The sequence below is a fragment of the Stigmatopora argus genome, chromosome 2, assembly GCF_051989625.1.
Source record: "Stigmatopora argus isolate UIUO_Sarg chromosome 2, RoL_Sarg_1.0, whole genome shotgun sequence".
Classification (NCBI taxonomy): domain Eukaryota; kingdom Metazoa; phylum Chordata; class Actinopteri; order Syngnathiformes; family Syngnathidae; genus Stigmatopora; species Stigmatopora argus.
In genome coordinates, this window is record NC_135388.1 from 22,056,018 (window position 1) to 22,072,500 (window position 16,483).

The 16,483-nt window shown below is 40.6% G+C and overlaps 1 protein-coding gene across 5 annotated transcripts in view; it reads right to left on the reverse strand.

Annotated features, from left to right (window-relative positions):
* Positions 1-16,483, reverse strand: part of LOC144070696 (uncharacterized) — an 88,031-nt gene that overhangs the window by 62,998 nt on the left and 8,550 nt on the right. For all 5 annotated transcript variants that reach the window (XR_013299432.1, XM_077595124.1, XM_077595123.1 and 2 more), the window contains exons 4-8: positions 16,088-16,225; positions 10,731-10,844; positions 5,439-5,591; positions 597-776; positions 343-465 (exon numbers count right to left, since the gene is read on the reverse strand). Coding sequence is in view for 4 of the 5 variants with exons in the window: in XM_077595124.1 (XP_077451250.1) it covers positions 343-465; positions 597-776; positions 5,439-5,591; positions 10,731-10,844; positions 16,088-16,225 (708 nt within the window). In the remaining variant the exon portion in view is untranslated. The remainder of the gene's footprint in view (positions 1-342; positions 466-596; positions 777-5,438; positions 5,592-10,730; positions 10,845-16,087; positions 16,226-16,483) is intronic.

Here is a 16,483-nt window from a genome sequence, read left to right on the forward strand (position 1 = left end):
TGTCCGAGCCTCCGGTAAAAGGTAAGATGGCGGCGCCCTGAGCGAGCAATGGCAGGCATAAGTGTGTTTTTTCACATTTTATGCAACATAAGTTTTTTTTCTTAAATTTCATTCATGGACGTCAAAATAAATTTTGTTTAGCATTATCTTTTCTCTATTTTGAAAAAAATGACCGTATCGGCTGCAATGTCTTGCGTTAGGGTTTTTTGTCTTTGTCACCTTGCAGTTTCGTGCATGTGAAGTCTAATGTGTGCGCATATAAGCCGTACCCTTAATTCAGTCATCATTTTTTGAGTTACAAATATGGTGTATATGCGAGAAAATACGGTATCTCATAAATACCTGCTCAAGATCAGCACTGGCATCAGACTTTGCAGCTAGTTTGAAGAGCTCCTGTTCATGCCTTTGGTTGATTTCTGTCAGTTGACTGTCTTTCTGGAGAATTATATCTTTGAAAGTCTGGATCTTAAAAAAGAGGCAGAATAGATATTTGCAAATATAAAGTGTGGAGAAACGCGAAGATATGCACAAAAATTTTCATGCCCCTGTATGTTGGAGTACAAATATCCCATGGTGACAACAAGATAGAAACCTACATTCTGTTTGTACATGGTCTCTTTCTGTCTGTACTGGTCTTGCTCTGTGTCCAGAAGTTCCTTCAAGCTGTCTGTTTGCTCCTGGAGCAAACTAGAACGTTCTTCTTCTTTTCCAACCTTCTGGGTCAGGTTCTGCACCAGCTGCTGAAGCTCCTGCATTGCACTATGGTCTTGATCCACCTGATATTGCAGTTATTTAATTTTTGTACATACCTTATTTATTCGAGTATAACATGGGTGTCAAACCCGGGTTGGTTCGTGGGCCGCATTAACCTCAACTCGATTTCATGTGGGCCGGACAATTTTATATATAATATTTAGATTTTTTTAAATACAGTGGGGCAAATAAGTATTTAGTCAACCACCAATTGTGCAAGTTTTTCTACTTGAAAAGATTGGAAAGGCCTGTATTTGTCAACATGGGTAAACCTCAACCATGAGAGACAGAATGTGGGAAAAAAACTGAAAATCACATTGTTTGATTTTTAAAGAATATATTTCCAAATTAGAGTGGAGAATAAGTATTTGGTAAACTACAAACAAGCAAGATTTCTGGCTGTTAAAGAGGTCTAACTTCTTCTAACGAGGTCTAACGTCAGTCCCTCACACTTCAAACTCCTCTAGACCAAAGAGCTGTCGAAGGACACCAGAGACAAAATTGTAGACCTGCACCAGGCTGGGAAGACTGAATCTGCAATAGGTAAAACGCTTGGTGTAAAGAAATCAACTGTGGGAGCAATTATTAGAAAATGGAAGACATGCAAGACCACTAATAATCTCCCTCGATCAGGGGCTCCATGCAAGATCTCACCCCGTGGCGTCAAAATGATAACAAGAAAGGTGAGCGAAAATCCCAGAACCACACGGGCGGACCTAGTGAATGACCTACAGAGAGCTGGAACCACAGTAACAAAGGCTACTATCAGTAACACAATGCGCCGCCAGGGACTCAAATCCTGCACTGCCAGACGTGTCCCCATGCTGAAGCCAGTACATCTGCAGACCCGTCTGCAGTTCGCTAGAGAGAATTTGGATGATCCAGAAGAGGACTGGGAGAATGTCTTTTGGTCAGATGAAACCAAAATAGAACTTTTTGGTAGAAACACAGGTTCTCGTGTTTGGAGGAGGAGGAATACTGAATTGCATCCGAAGAACACCATACCCACTGTGAAGCATGGGGGTGGAAACATCATGCTTTGGGGCTGTTTTTCTGCAAAGGGACCAGGACGACTGATCTGTGTAAAGGAAAGAATGAATTGGGCCATGTATCGAGAAATTTTGAGTGAAAATCTCCTTCCATCAGCAAGGGCATTGAAGATGAGACGTGGCTGGGTCTTTCAGCATGAAAATGATCCCAAACACACAGCCAGGGCAACAAAGGAGTGAATTCGTAAGAAGCATTTCAAGGTCTTGGAGTGGCCTAGCCAGTCTCCAGATCTCAACCCCATAGAAAATCTGTGGAGGGAGTTGAAAGTCTGTGTTGCCCAACGACAGCGCCGAAACATCACTGCTCTAGAGGAGATCTGCATGGAGGAATGGGCCAAAATACCAGCAAAAGTGTGTGAAAAGCTTGTGAAGAGTTACAAAAAACGTTTGGCCTCCGTTATTGCCAAAAAAGGGAACATAACAAAGTATTGAGATGAACTTTTGGTATTGACCAATTACTTGTTTTCCACCATGATTTGCAAATAAATTCTTTAAAAATCAAACAATGTGATTTTCTGTTTTTTTCCACATTCTGTCTCTCATAGTTGAGGTTTACCCATGTTGAAAATTACAGGGCTCTCTAATCTTTTCAAGTAGGATAACTTGCACAATTGGTGGTTGGCTAAATACTTGTTTGCCCCACTGGACCAGATTAAAAGAACTGGATCAAAAGCCCTAACTATTCAGCTTTTTATAGATCTAAAACAATGTTTATTTGAGCTTTTTTTTCTTAGTAAGGGAAAAGGTCTTTTAATCATTTGTTTCTCATTTAAAAAGGAGACAAAATATTTTTTAAATTATGTTCAATAATAAAGTGGAAAACAGAAAATATTTTATATATTTATTTTTAGATTTTCCAAAGTGCTTTTTGAACTAAAAACACAAAAAGAAAAAAATGGATTAAACATTTGCAATTATTGATTTAAAGGGGAAAATCGGGAAATATAATATAACGCATATACTCGCATATAAGCCGCATCCGCTTCAAAGCCGCACCCTTAAAATTGTTGAAGTCTACAATTTCTCGCAAATAAGCTGTCCCCTGATTCACAATTTTCACCTCGATATTCATGGTTTTAATAGGGAGTACAAGAGTGTGTATTTCTGAGCTACTGTATGACTCAAAAGCACATTATTATGGTCTGTATAATAAGGAAGTTAATATGCCCGTCTCTGTAAATGCAAAATATCAAATTATTCAATTCGAAAAAATAAATAAGTCTATCTTGATGAGAACCTGATGCTTTTTCATGAATTACAATTTTCTTAACATCTTTAAGATGTTGTGGCGGCCAAATTGCTTCTAATGTCCAAATATCTCAATTTTTTTCGATGGTTCGTATTACTGCAATAGTTGTCACTTTCGAACAACAGATAAAAAGAAAACAATCAAAGCGGAATTTTGTTTTATTTCATAATCACAAATGGACAATTTCTTTTCAAAAAGGAAGTAACGTAAGCACAACAAAGGAAGTGTGTCCGTAGCGGTCTACTTTTCACCAAGGCTCTGCGTGCAATAATAGCATGAGATACACATTACAGACGCTCCCCTACTTACGAACGAGTTAGGTTCCGAGCGATTGTTCATAAGTTGAATTTGTTTGTAAGTTGATTCAGTGCTATATTTTGTATTATAATTTATGTTTAAGGCCTATATAAGTATATTGAAGGTTTATATAAGTGCATTTGTATGTTTAAGGCTTGTATAAGTAACACGCATTGGTTTGTACAAAAAAAACATTTAATAAAATGGAGAGAATATGTACTACAGTACTGTATAGAGAGAGAGAGAGAGAGAGAGATTTATGTATTAGAAACTGGCCGAAAGAAGCGATCTAACGACGATTGCACAGTTTTCTTCTTTTTTCATCATAAATGATGCGGTAGCACTGTATGGCATCATTAAATTGATTTGCAAACTTTGTGAAACGTTCAATATTTGGGTCCTGCTGCTCGATTTTTCTGTTTATAAATGGTACTGACGGTCGAACGATTCAAGTTGTATAACGCGCATCAAGCTTTGTTATTATTGCCACTCGTTTCAAATGAAATGGCTTGCCTCCTCCTTGCACCTCCCTCACTAGAAGCCTTTCACTTTTCACCAACCATATTGAATAATGGCTGCACGAGATATTTCATGATAAAAATGAAAAAGGTTCTTTGCGCACTGGAGATACGTCACGCACTTACGCAACTTACGCACTGCAACGAACTGGGCAGAGGAAGGTGGATGCTGGGCGAGCTGAGCGCTCACAGCGCCAGGCGTCGGTATTAGCGGCGGAAAGAAGCACTACTCGGAAAAAGGCGTGCAATACAAAATCGAACTTACGAACATTAATCGACATAAACGCAATTTGCAGACATGTTCGTATGTACCATTGTTCGTAAGTCGTATGTTCGTAAGTAGGGGAGCGTCTGTACGCAAGTATCATATTTTAACGATCGATCGCAAGACCTTCGATTAGCCTTAAATACAATTGGGATGTGCTGACATGGTAAACCCTACGAATCTATCAAGGCTACTCGCGTCTAGCCAGCACATGGCAAGCACAAGTGAGTTTTTTCACCTTTCATGCAAGATACGTTTTTTTTCTTATTTCATTCGTAGACGTCAAAATAAATTTTGTTTAGCGTTTTACCTGTTTATCTTTTCTCTATTTTGAAATAAATTAACATATCGGCCGCATCGTCTTGCGTCATGGCATCATGGTGTTATGGTGTTTCGTGTTTGTCACCTTGCAGTTTCGTGCATGTCGTCTTTTTATGCGCGTACAAGCCACACCCTCGATTCAGTCATCATTTTTTGTCCGACAAATGACGCTTATATGCGAGTAAATACAGTTCATCTATAAACTTCATTTGGCTTATATCCTAAAACAGAAAGTCGGCACTCATTATTTACTTTCTCGTCCCGCACAAAATGATGCGGCTGGACATTGAAACTTGTGGAGTATAACGTGCACCCGTGTATAACACGCACCCATAATTTGTGAATAAAAATGGTGTATAATTTTGCACCGGTAGTGGTAACTGGCAAATGCTGAACACATGTCGCCATGACAAAACATTTATTCAAAAAATATGGTACGGATACACGGTAAGACAAACTACTACCAGTACGTACACAATTCTAAAATGGAATTTATAATTTTAAATCCTTAAAGTCTAATTCAACATCATAAAATTTAAAATATTTCAAAGTCTGATTCATTATCATCAGATTCACCAAACAATTGATTCCATTCTTCTTGAGCGAGGGAGGATAGCGCTCCCTGGGCGGACTCGTGTGAGCAGGTGCCCTGCTAACGTTTCCCTGGAGTAACTTTTTTAAAAATGTTTACCCCTTTTCCTCTAAAAACTTGCCAAAGGCTATTTGGAGAGGGCTGGCTTTTGTGAAAGAATGTAGATTATCGCCATCTGCCAGGCAAAGACAGGTATTACGTCTCCCATTATAACGGCTGCGGAGGGGACTTTTTCCATTGGCGGAGGGGACTTTTTCACCCGGATTTGGTCATAAAAGTGAAGACATTGTGTATAACATGCACCCGAACTTTGCTTCAGTTTTTTTGCCGTTATACTCGAATAAATACAATACACGTGTGTGTGTGCGCGCGTGTGTGCATACTTTTTTTTTACCTTTTGCTTTGTTGATGCGATGGACTGATCCCCAACCATTGCTGTTTGCAAGTGAATAATGTAAGCCTCTTTCTCTGCTAGCTTTCTGTCCTTTTCTGCCAGCATAGCATCCATTTCTTGCCCTCGTTGTCGCTGTGCTTCTACCTCAGTCATCTAACAGAAATAAACATTGATTTGGATTCCAAATTAATTATTTAGCCCATTCCAACACTTGGAATGGGCTAAAAAGAGGTACATTCATACCTCTACTTACGAATGCCTCTAGGTACGATTTTTTTGTATGAAAATGAGTCACTCAATATACGAAAAAGATCCAAGCTACGAAAACCCCAAAAAGTAAATGCATTCTTTTATCCGTTATTTTATTTTGAAAATATTGTCGCAGATGCATTGATTCTCACTTTAGAACATCACAACCCTCTACTGGGCTCATTTCATCGCTCTCATTCTATTTGTAAAATGTAAAAAAAAAAAGCGTAGGACAATTTAAATCAAACTGTTATTATCAGTTTTTACATTAGTTAATTATTAATTAATAATTGTTTTTGCAAACTATATAATAATGAAAATAAGTTTATCTTTGTGTTTGGGTCCTTCTACGTGCGTTTCACAGTCAGTAATTTCAACATGTGTCACGCTGACGTTGCACTTGCATGTTGTGCAATGTGCAAATGTCGGTCCTTTTGGAGACGGCTTCAACATGACATATTTCGTCAAATACGAACCAATAAACTTCTGTGGGTGTCTGGGTTTCTTGTTAGAAGTTTCATCCAAATTGCCATCCACTTTGCACTTAACCCGAGCAGGCATATTGATAAGACTTACCAGTGCTGAGTACGCCTACTTCCTTTAGAACAACCCCAGAAATAATCATATTTGTTTCAAAACAAAAGACTGGTGATTTAGTCAGCCTTAATAATACTTACTTCACTTGTGAAAAAAATGATAACGAAAATGTTAAAGCGATAGCAGAGCTGCCAACCTCCGTTGACCCCATTTCAGGAGTACCCTTGTCCCATTTCCTCAGTTTATCCGGAGTGAATGTGATTAATGCGAAATCAATATGCGCTGAAGTCGCACAAGACGAATCATTAGTCAAGACTTGTAACTCGGATGATTCACAATGCTCTCATGTTACCGAATTCTTCCAGTTTACAGTGCAGTTTAATCAAGATGGCGAACACCGTAGCGATGGTGTGAATTTCGAGGCATTAAAACAGGAAAATCTACTTTTCCAAAATAGTTGCTTAAAAACAAATTGGATTTCCGGTGTTTAGGGAGGTTGTCCAGAGTCCTGGAGTTTGCCTTGCATTTCCGGGTGAACTCCTGAAATTCCGGAGTAGTTGGCAGCACTGCGATAGACACTACCTATGCAATCGATTCGGAATCCATTGCCATGCTGAAGTCGCGTAAGACGAATCAATTGTCAAAACTTGTAACTCCGAAGATTAACAATGCACTTGCGTTACCGAATTCAGTTTACAGTGCAGTTGAACCGGGATGGCGGCGATGGTGTGAATTTCAAGGCATTTAAATTGGAAATGTGTTACTTTTCCGAAATGGTTGCTTAAAATAAAATTTAAGTGAAAATTTTTGAGGATTTCCGGAGTTTAGGGAGGTTGTCCGGAGTCCCGGAGTTTGCATTGCATTTCCGGAGAGACTCCTGAAATTCCAGAGTGGTTGGCAGCCCCGCAATTGGCTGTCTCACAACAACCACTATCCATGTTTCAAGATTCTCTCTTACATACCTGTCCTCCTCGGCTAAATGCTCCCCTGATTAATGATTGCAATTCCCCTTATTTAGCGATTAAAAACCGTACAAATGCAACGTGGCACATATTTTCACAGACACACACACGTAAAAGTCTAAAATGTATTACAAAGTGGACGGCTTTTGGCCCTGTTAGAACGGGCTCTTGCCGCCATCTGGCGGACAAACACGGGCGTAACGTCTCCCATTATAACAGTTACGGAGGGTACTATTTCAGCGTCGCAGGGCACATTTTCATATGCTTTATTCATTTTTACATTAATAAATCAATTCCTTATAGTTTTCTCTCATTGTTGTGTGTTTCCTCACATCTTTCATGCAAAATTGGGACATTCAATTTTAAAGGGTTTAGTTGGTAGTTGTGTGAGGACCGTGGAACAAATTAGAGAATTCACATATAAAGTACTGCTCTACTTATGAAATTTTCAAGTTACGAAAAAAGTTCTGAACCAATTAATTTCGTAAGCAGAGATACAACTGTATTTGTACATTCATTTCAACAGGGAGTGCCCAACAGCGAGGGCATGGATGTATCGCGCACCATTTTTCTGCGGCTGCCTTAATCTCTCGGGGCGGATCCCCTCGTCCAACCTTGTCCATTCCTTTTATAGTGCCATTGTCCCTACTTGTACTGTCGAGTGTACAGTCTGGCAAATAAGTATTTAGTCAACCACCAATTGTGCAAGTTATCCTATTTCAAAAGATTAGGGAGGGCTGTAATTTTCAACATGGGTTAACCTCAACCATGAGAGACAGAATGTGGGAAAAAAAACATAAAATCACATTGTTTAATTTTTAAAGAATTTATTTGCAAATCATGGTGGAAAATAAGTATTTGGTCAATACCAAAAGTTCATCTCAATACTTTATGTACATTTGTTGGCAATAATGGAGGCCAAACGTTTTCTGTAACTCTTCACAAGCTTTTCACACACTGTCGCTGGTATTTTGGCCCATTCCTCCATGCAGATCTCCTCTAAAGCAGTGATGTTTTGGGGCTGTTGTTGGGAAACACGGACTTTCAACTCCCCTCACAGATTTTCTATAGGGTTGAGATCTGGAGACTGGCTAGGCCACTCCAGGACCTTGAAATGCTTCTCACAAAGCCACTCCTTTATTGCCCTGGCTGTGTGTTTGGGATCATTGTCATGCTGAAAGACCCAGCCACGTCTCATCTTCATTGTCCTTGCTGATGGAAGGAGATTTTCACTCAAAATCTCTCGATACATGGCCTCATTCATTCTGTTCTTTACATATATCAGTTGTCCTGGTCCCTTTGCAGAAAAACAGTTCCAAAGCATGATGTTTACACCCCCATGCTTCACAGTGTGTATGGTGTTCTTCGGATGCAATTCAGTATTCCTTCTCCTCCAAACACGAAAACCTGTGTTTCTACCAAAAAGTTCTATTTTGGTTTCATCTGACCATAAGACATTCTCCCAGTCCTCTTCTGGATCACCCAAATGCTCTCTAGCGAACCGCAGACGGGCCTGGATGTGTACTGGTTTCAGCAGGGGGACACGTCTGGCAGTGCAGGATTTGAGTCCCTGGCGGAGCATTGTTACTGATAGTAGCCTTTGTTACTGTGGTCCTAGCTCTCTGTAGGTCATTCACTAGGTCCCCCCATGTGGTTCTGGGATTTTTGATCACCATTCTTGTTAGAACGTGTTGGAGTGTGAGAGACTGAGGTGGTGGACAGGTGTCTTTTATACCGATAATGGGTTAAAACAGATGCTATTAATACAGGTAACAGGTGGAGACCTCATTAGACCTTGATAGGTTAGGTGAGGTTAGAACTTTATTTCATCCCATATTTGGGACATTTCTTGGTTGCAGTAGGAAGAAAGATAAGACATTGTAGACTAGCACAAAGAAACCAAGCCACACGACGGGTTAGAAGTTAGCCCTCTTTGACAGCCAGAAATCTTGCTTGTCTGTAGATAACCAAATACTTATTTTCCACCATAATTTGGAAATAAATTATTTAAAAATCAAACAATGTGATTTTCAGTTTTTTTTTCCACATTCTGTCTCTCATGGTTGAGGTTTACCCATGTTGACAATTACAGGCCTCTCTAATCTTTTTATGTAGGAGAACTTGCACAATTGGTGGTTGACTAAATACTTATTTGCCCCACTGTACTTTTATTTATTGTATTTTAATCAATTCTAATGTTGCCCATTGTTGTCACTTCCACATTGGTTCTGGGGCGCTGTTTCTTTTCTTTCTTTTGTACTTTTTTTTTACCTAAACCCCCGATCAGTCAGCACCTTATCGTGGTGAAGGTGTTTATGTTTACCAATGATCCTGGACCTGTTATCTGGGGCATAGTGCCCCTGGTAGGGTCACCTATGGCAAACTGGTCCGAGGTGAGGGCTCAGAGAAATAATGACTCAGAATATCTCTTATGATGAATAACATTATTGAATGGTTTTTTCTCTTGACCGAGCACGAGTCACCGGCCAGGGCCCTAATCTGGAGCTAGGCTTGGAGGTGGGGCACGATGGCGAGTGACTGGTGGCCCGGCCAGCACCCAGCCCAAAGAGGGTACGTGGTTTCCCCTTCCCACGAGCTCACCACCTGTGGAAGGGGGAAAAAGGTCGGGTGCGGCGACAGTTGGGCGGCAGCAAAAGGAGGGATCCTTGGCGGTTCAATCCCCACCTGCAGAAACTGGGTCTTGGGATGTGGAATGTCACCTTTCTGGTTGGAAAAGAGCCTGAGCGAGTGAGTGAGGTCGACAAGTTCCCACTCAATGTAGTCAGCCTCACCTCTATGCACAGCTCGGGCTCTGGTACCCCTCCGCTCAAGGGGGGTTGGTCACTTCCACTCTGGAGTCACTCACGTCTAAAGGGGCTGAGTCGGTGTGGGCATACTTATTGCCTTATGGCTCAGTGGCTATACATTGGGGTTCATACCTCCGCCTTCAGAACCAGCGGGGTGTACTATATTCTGACTTCTGCGCTTGCGGTGGTTGACAATAGAACATCATGTTCAAGCATAAGGGTGTCTATATGTGCACTTGACACAAGGACACCCTAGGTTGCAGTTCGATGATTGACTTTGTGGTCGTGTTATCTGACTTGTGGCCACGTCTTGTACACGCGGTTAACGCGGTTAAAGAGAGGGACAGAGCTTTCAACCGATAAACACATGGTGGGGAGTTGGCTTGGAAGGTGTGGGGAAGATGGCGGTTTGGCCCGGCAGACCCAAACGTTTTTTGAGGGTCTGCTGGGAACGCTTGTCAGTATGCCCTGTTAGGTGTTTCAACTCCCACCTCAGACAGTTTCTCTCATATCAGGGGAGAGGCGGGTGGACGATATTTCACACCAAAGTGATACGTACTATAATTGTAAATCATTTTGTTGCAAAAAAAAGAAAAAAAATCAAAGTTAGAGACTTAACATCATAAACTTTCATCAGGAGAGTAATTGGTATTCATGTAAAGATTTAAATGAAATGTACAGGAAACAAACCGATAACTAAAATGAATTTCATGAAACTCAACGAAGCGGGTTCTTGCCTTGTTTTCAATTTCTTGCTGTCTCTGTGCAAGGTGCTGCTCCAGTTCCTCAATTTTCTTCTTCAGCAAGACAATTTTGCCTCGGGTGGCATGCTCTACTCCTTCTGAAGGACTCTACAATGATAATCAATGTTGTTGAAATTGTAGTATAATCGGTAAAAAAATTAAAAAAAACATTAGTATTGAAATAACAGTCATACCATTTTACTGATTGTGTAATAATGTTAAAAAGTTTGTTAATTTAAAAAATACATTCCACTTTTCATAAGACCTAAAAAAAATCTGTCAAATAATTAAGGAAAAAAAATAATTGAATTATTGAAATGAAGGGAAAACATAACATAAAAGACAATGCACAGCCAAGGCTGCTGCGATATGCAATAAATCCATTTATCGCAAAGTGAATAAAAATAATGGTGGAAATTTTCACAGATGCCATTTGTCACTGGATGCGTTTTTAAAATCCGCCCATTAATTGCATACGGGACTAAAGTTCCATTCACAGATGTTCATTTGTCACCCTAACACTGCATAACAAAAAATTCCATACAAAATGAAAAACTCACACATCTTCAGTAGAGTGTGGAGTGTAAGCATTGCTGTATTGTCTGTGAAGAGAATGTAATGACTACTTAAGGTTGCGACGAACTAACGGTAATCTCCAAAATGCAACCTTTGCAGTTAAAAGGTGACACTTCAAATGTGAAAACTCGCCAGTTTACAGCATTTGTTAACAATGCAAAACAAATACAGTGGTACCTCGTCATACGACCGCTCATCATACAAAATGCTCGTCTTACGGGGGAAATTTCGATCGAATAATTCGCCCGTGATGCGGTCAAAATTTCGTGATGCGACCAAGCCAGGTGTCCATGGCATTTTTTTTTGCATATCTTTCGTGTATAACAATATTTACGAGCACCGGATGAGTTATTCAGACCAGGAAACGCACAACGCGCAAGCGCGGGGAAAAGAGGGCTTTCTGGGTAATGAAGTATACTCGTGCACAGCTCAGCTGCTGCATTTCCTGTTATTTTTATCTAATACGAGGAGTATTATATTACTTCTCGTTGGCTGCTCATAAGAACATCGGGGGCACTGGCTCGCAACAGCATCCCCGGTAGCAACTCTATCATAGGCGCCGTTCGAGGGAATGCGAACACAGATGCTACAAGCTAAAAGGAGCCGCTAGCCAGCGCCCCCGAAGCTCCCATGAGCAGCGGTGCGATCGCTGATAAGACTGCTGCTCGTTGGCAAGTGGTCGTGCGTTCTCCGATTGTGAGGACATTTGTGTGCAACATTTTCGGAATATTTTGAAGGGAATAGTACGACAGCAAACAGCCCATCGATAGCGAACGTGAGGGTGGAGTGTTTGTTCTGTTTACGAGTGTGTTGTGTGGAAGAAAAAAAAAAAACCGAAGCCCCCCGCCCCTTTTGTGCCCCTCTCCCCTCGGCGAAATCCGCCCAATTTTAGTTAGATTAAACACTTTATTTCTATTAAACCACTCGTTATTTATTACTTTGTCAATATATGGCGAATTATAAGAAATAAAACATTTTTTTCAATCCAATATCCTGTTTTTGGTGTTTTTTTCAGAGAGTTGGAACGAATTAATTTGTTTCCCATTCATTTCAATGGGAAACTTTACCTTGAGTTACGAGAATCTTGTCATACGAGCTCAGTCCCGGAACGGATTAAGCTCGTATCTCGAGGTACCACTGTACACATATATGAGGGTGGAAAAGGGTCCTCTTTATGTACAGTGTAAAGCTTACAATTAGTGGTGAGGCCTACTTCCGTTGAATATTTCAAAATAAGAGCATGTCATGTTCAACAGAAATGCAAATTAGGGCAGTTACTCACAAATAATTCAGATTCTACTCTAAGATAGCATTCAAGTGACTGCATTTGTGAAAAATCTGATGGGCACAACTACCAATAATTTGGCTTCAAACTTGGTAACATGAACACTGCAGGACAAGTCGACAGTCATTTTGGAACGAATCAATACTTTTGAAGGGCTCTAATAAGCAGAGAACAAAAATTACATTGGGGTTTTCACCCATTTCATATTTAACGCTAAACTAGCTTTCAAATTATATGTTCTGCATTGATTTAAAAAAAAAAAACAATGACAATTGTCTTGAAAATAACTTATGGTCAGCTTTGACTGTGTACAAAAATCCCTCATATATCGCGGATAATGTACACCAGACATGGACGCGCCAATCGAAAAACCGCCAAATAGTCTCACCCCTATTATTTCTAGCATACTACATGATATCACGCTTATACAAAAAGACATGTGATGTACTGAAGGCGCAAAGTGGTGAAGGATCACATTATTTACAACTAAATTAGGTGAACACAGACTCTTTAAGGGAACAAAAGCAATGGGCAAATGGCTTCAGTTGCTCCAAGGCCAGGAGTGTGACCCACTACAGTGGTACCTCGACATACGAGCACCCCGACATACGAGCATTTTGAGATACAAGTAATATTTCGAGCAAATAATTATCTCTAGATACGAGAAACAATTCGAGATACGAGAAAGCCAGGTGGCCAAGACATGAGAGGCTGTTTATTATTGTAGCGCACTGTCTTTTTTGCCGCATCTCTTTCGTGTACAACAGATATCTACGAGCAATGGGCGGAGCGTTGCATTTTTTTCTGTGCTTTTTTCCGTCACTCAGCGCGAATGGCGGAGCGATCGCTACGAGTATATATTACTTCTCGTTGGCTGCTCAGAAGAACATCAGGGGCACTGGCTCGCAACTCCCTCTTTGTAATGTCTCTGGTCGCAACTACCTCTTTGTAATGTCTCTGCGAGCACTGGGCGGAGCGTTGCATTTTTTCAGTGTTTTTCCCCCTTAGCCTGTTAGCTCCCGTTGTGTTATCCTATTGTGAGGACATTTGTGTGTGTTGGAATAATGATTAATACCCTTAAATCATTATTAGTAATAATTAATTAAAATTGGAAAACATCTTTCAACATAACTGCTTACAACTTGCAAGGAAAATCACTCCCAACGCGTCTTCGTTCGCAAGAGGATTCTGAATTGCAGTAACTGAATCATTGTATATAATCGTGACACTCGAAAAACATGTTATGTAATCAGTACAATAACACCCTAGATGGTTAGAAAAACAACTGTGTACGAATTGCAGAAGTAAGCATAAAAGTTGAACAAGGCATAATATTTTCATTATAAGGTAAACAAAGCAGTATTATAATGTAAACAAAGCAGCCGTATTTTCAAACAATAATGCGATTATCGCCATCTGCCTGCCGGAGTCCCGTCAAAACACGGTAAGAGTTTCTTGCCGATCAGCAGAAACACGGGGTTTGTTGCTGAAAAGCGTCCCTGGAAACAATGTGTCCTCGAGCTGTGGGCCTTGAGGAGACGATGGGGAGGAAAAGTGTCTGTGGTCCCATGAATTAATTTATAGCCGTATTACTTATTAAAAATGCTTACAACACATATAGAAACATTCCTTAATAAATCCAACAATGTGCATCATTTTCGGAATATTTTGAAGGGAATACAAACTCAAACAACTCTCGATATTGACTGAAAGTCAGTGTGGAGGCGGGGCAAACAGAGCCAACCCGGCTGGGAGAAATGTATAAAAAATGTAAAACAAAATTTGAATTAAGTTTAGTGTAAGGTTAGATTAAATTTATTTCTGAGTGTGTCTGCATCGTAATCCAAGTTTATTTAAATTTGTTTATGTTATATTACGATTCACCGGTGCTAAAAGTCTCCCAACGCTCTTCCATCTGCTACTGGATTAAGAACTTCTTAACCAACCATCCAGAAACTGTTAGACTTGGTCCCCACCTCTCTTCCTCCATTACACTGAGCACTGGCTCCCCTCAAGGCTGTGTACTGAGTCCTCTTCTGTACTCCCTGTACACATACGACTGTACACCAACCCACCAGTCTAACTCCATCATCAAATTTGCCGATGACACCACTGTGGTCGGACTCATTTCAGGGGGGGATGAGTCTGCTTACAGAGATGAGGTCAACAAACTGTCATTGTGGGGTTTGGTGAACAATCTCACACTAAACACCACGAAAACTAAAGAAATAATCCTGGACTTTCGCAAACGCAGCACAGATCTGGCCCCACTCCTCATAAATGGAGTATGCGTAGACAGGGTCCAGTCCTTCAAATTCCTGGGGGTCCACGTCACGGACAAGCTCTCCTGGTCTACCAACACCACAGCAGTGGTGAAGGCCCAGAAACGACTCTATTTCCTGAGGGTACTCAGGAGGAACAACTTGGACACTCAGCTTCTGGTAACCTTCTATAGAGCCACTGTGGAGAGCATCCTGGCATACTGCATTACAGTGTGGTACGCTGGAAGCACGGCAGCAGACAGAAAGGCCATGCAGAGAGTGATCAACACTTCCCAGAAGATCATCGGCTGCTCTCTGCCCTCACTGGATGACATTGCCAGCCCTCGCTACCTCAGCAGAGCCAGGAACATTGTCAGGGACCAATACCACCCTGGTCACAACCTGTTCCAGCTGCTGCCCTCTGGCAGACGCTACAGGTCTCACAAAGCACGGACAAATAGACTTAAGGACAGTTTGTTTCCCACAGCCATCAGGACTATGAACTTGTGTTAGCACGACACACAATCTCTTCTGTGCAATAACTTCAATGTGTGCAATAACAATGAGCAATATCTTGGATTGTGCAATATTTTAGAATTTACCTAACCGGGATGTGACTTTTTTTTACTTTTATATTACTATTTATGTTTTTTTACTGGGAAAACGCACTTTGTGGAGTAGCACCACCAATTTCGTTATATACGCAGCTGTGTATGATGACAATAAAGGCTTTTGATTTGATTTGAGTAGATTTGACAAGGAGCAGAGTTAAATTCATATAGGGTATTTGGATATGGAATCAGTTTCTTTCCACCCTCAATATTTGAAATAAGGAGATCCAGTTTTTGAAGCAAGTAATCAATAATCTAAAAAAAAAAAAGGAAAAAAATCAAATCCTTTAGGGAGTTTGGCTAAAAATTATGTTTCTTAAAATCAGATGTTGGAAACATCTTTAAGGATAGCATCCATTGGTGAGCTTGATAACACAAATAGAACCGAAAGACTGAAGAATTCATTCCTTGGAGCCTCTATCATCAAGTGTCTCAATAATCATTAGCGTTAGAGAATGGCAATATACCAAAAAAGTAACGTTACCGAGATGATTCATGATGACCAACGTAATTTTGAACAAATCTTTTTTTTAATGAAACAAGAAAATGAATTCAAAATGTTCAGTCCGTTTTGACTATGTGTTGCATTTCTCAGAAGTACATTGCCAAAATGTTTACCTTTCTACCGTGTCTTGGCGTGCCTTGGCCACCTGTGTGCTTCTTCAGTTCTTCTAGTTGTGAGGTGAGTGATGTCACCTTCGCTTTGTTTTGAAGACGCAGCTTTGACAATTTTGACTCACATGCCTCCTTCTCCATCTGAAGAAAACACAGCATAGCTAACTTGAGGGTGATTTATTTCAACTATTAACTGCAACAACTCAGCCGACACCCAGCTGTGACAATCAGTTTATCCCTCTTCATACAGGGTGGGCAAAATTGGGGGACTACTGAGTGATGGAAAAAATTCCCTGGTCTTTCAAAGACAGCACAGCAATCGCCCAAGTCGCTCAATGATTTTCAAGTGATATCTGCGGATTGGCTTGGTCTCCTCAAAGTATTGAGTGGGTCAAAAAA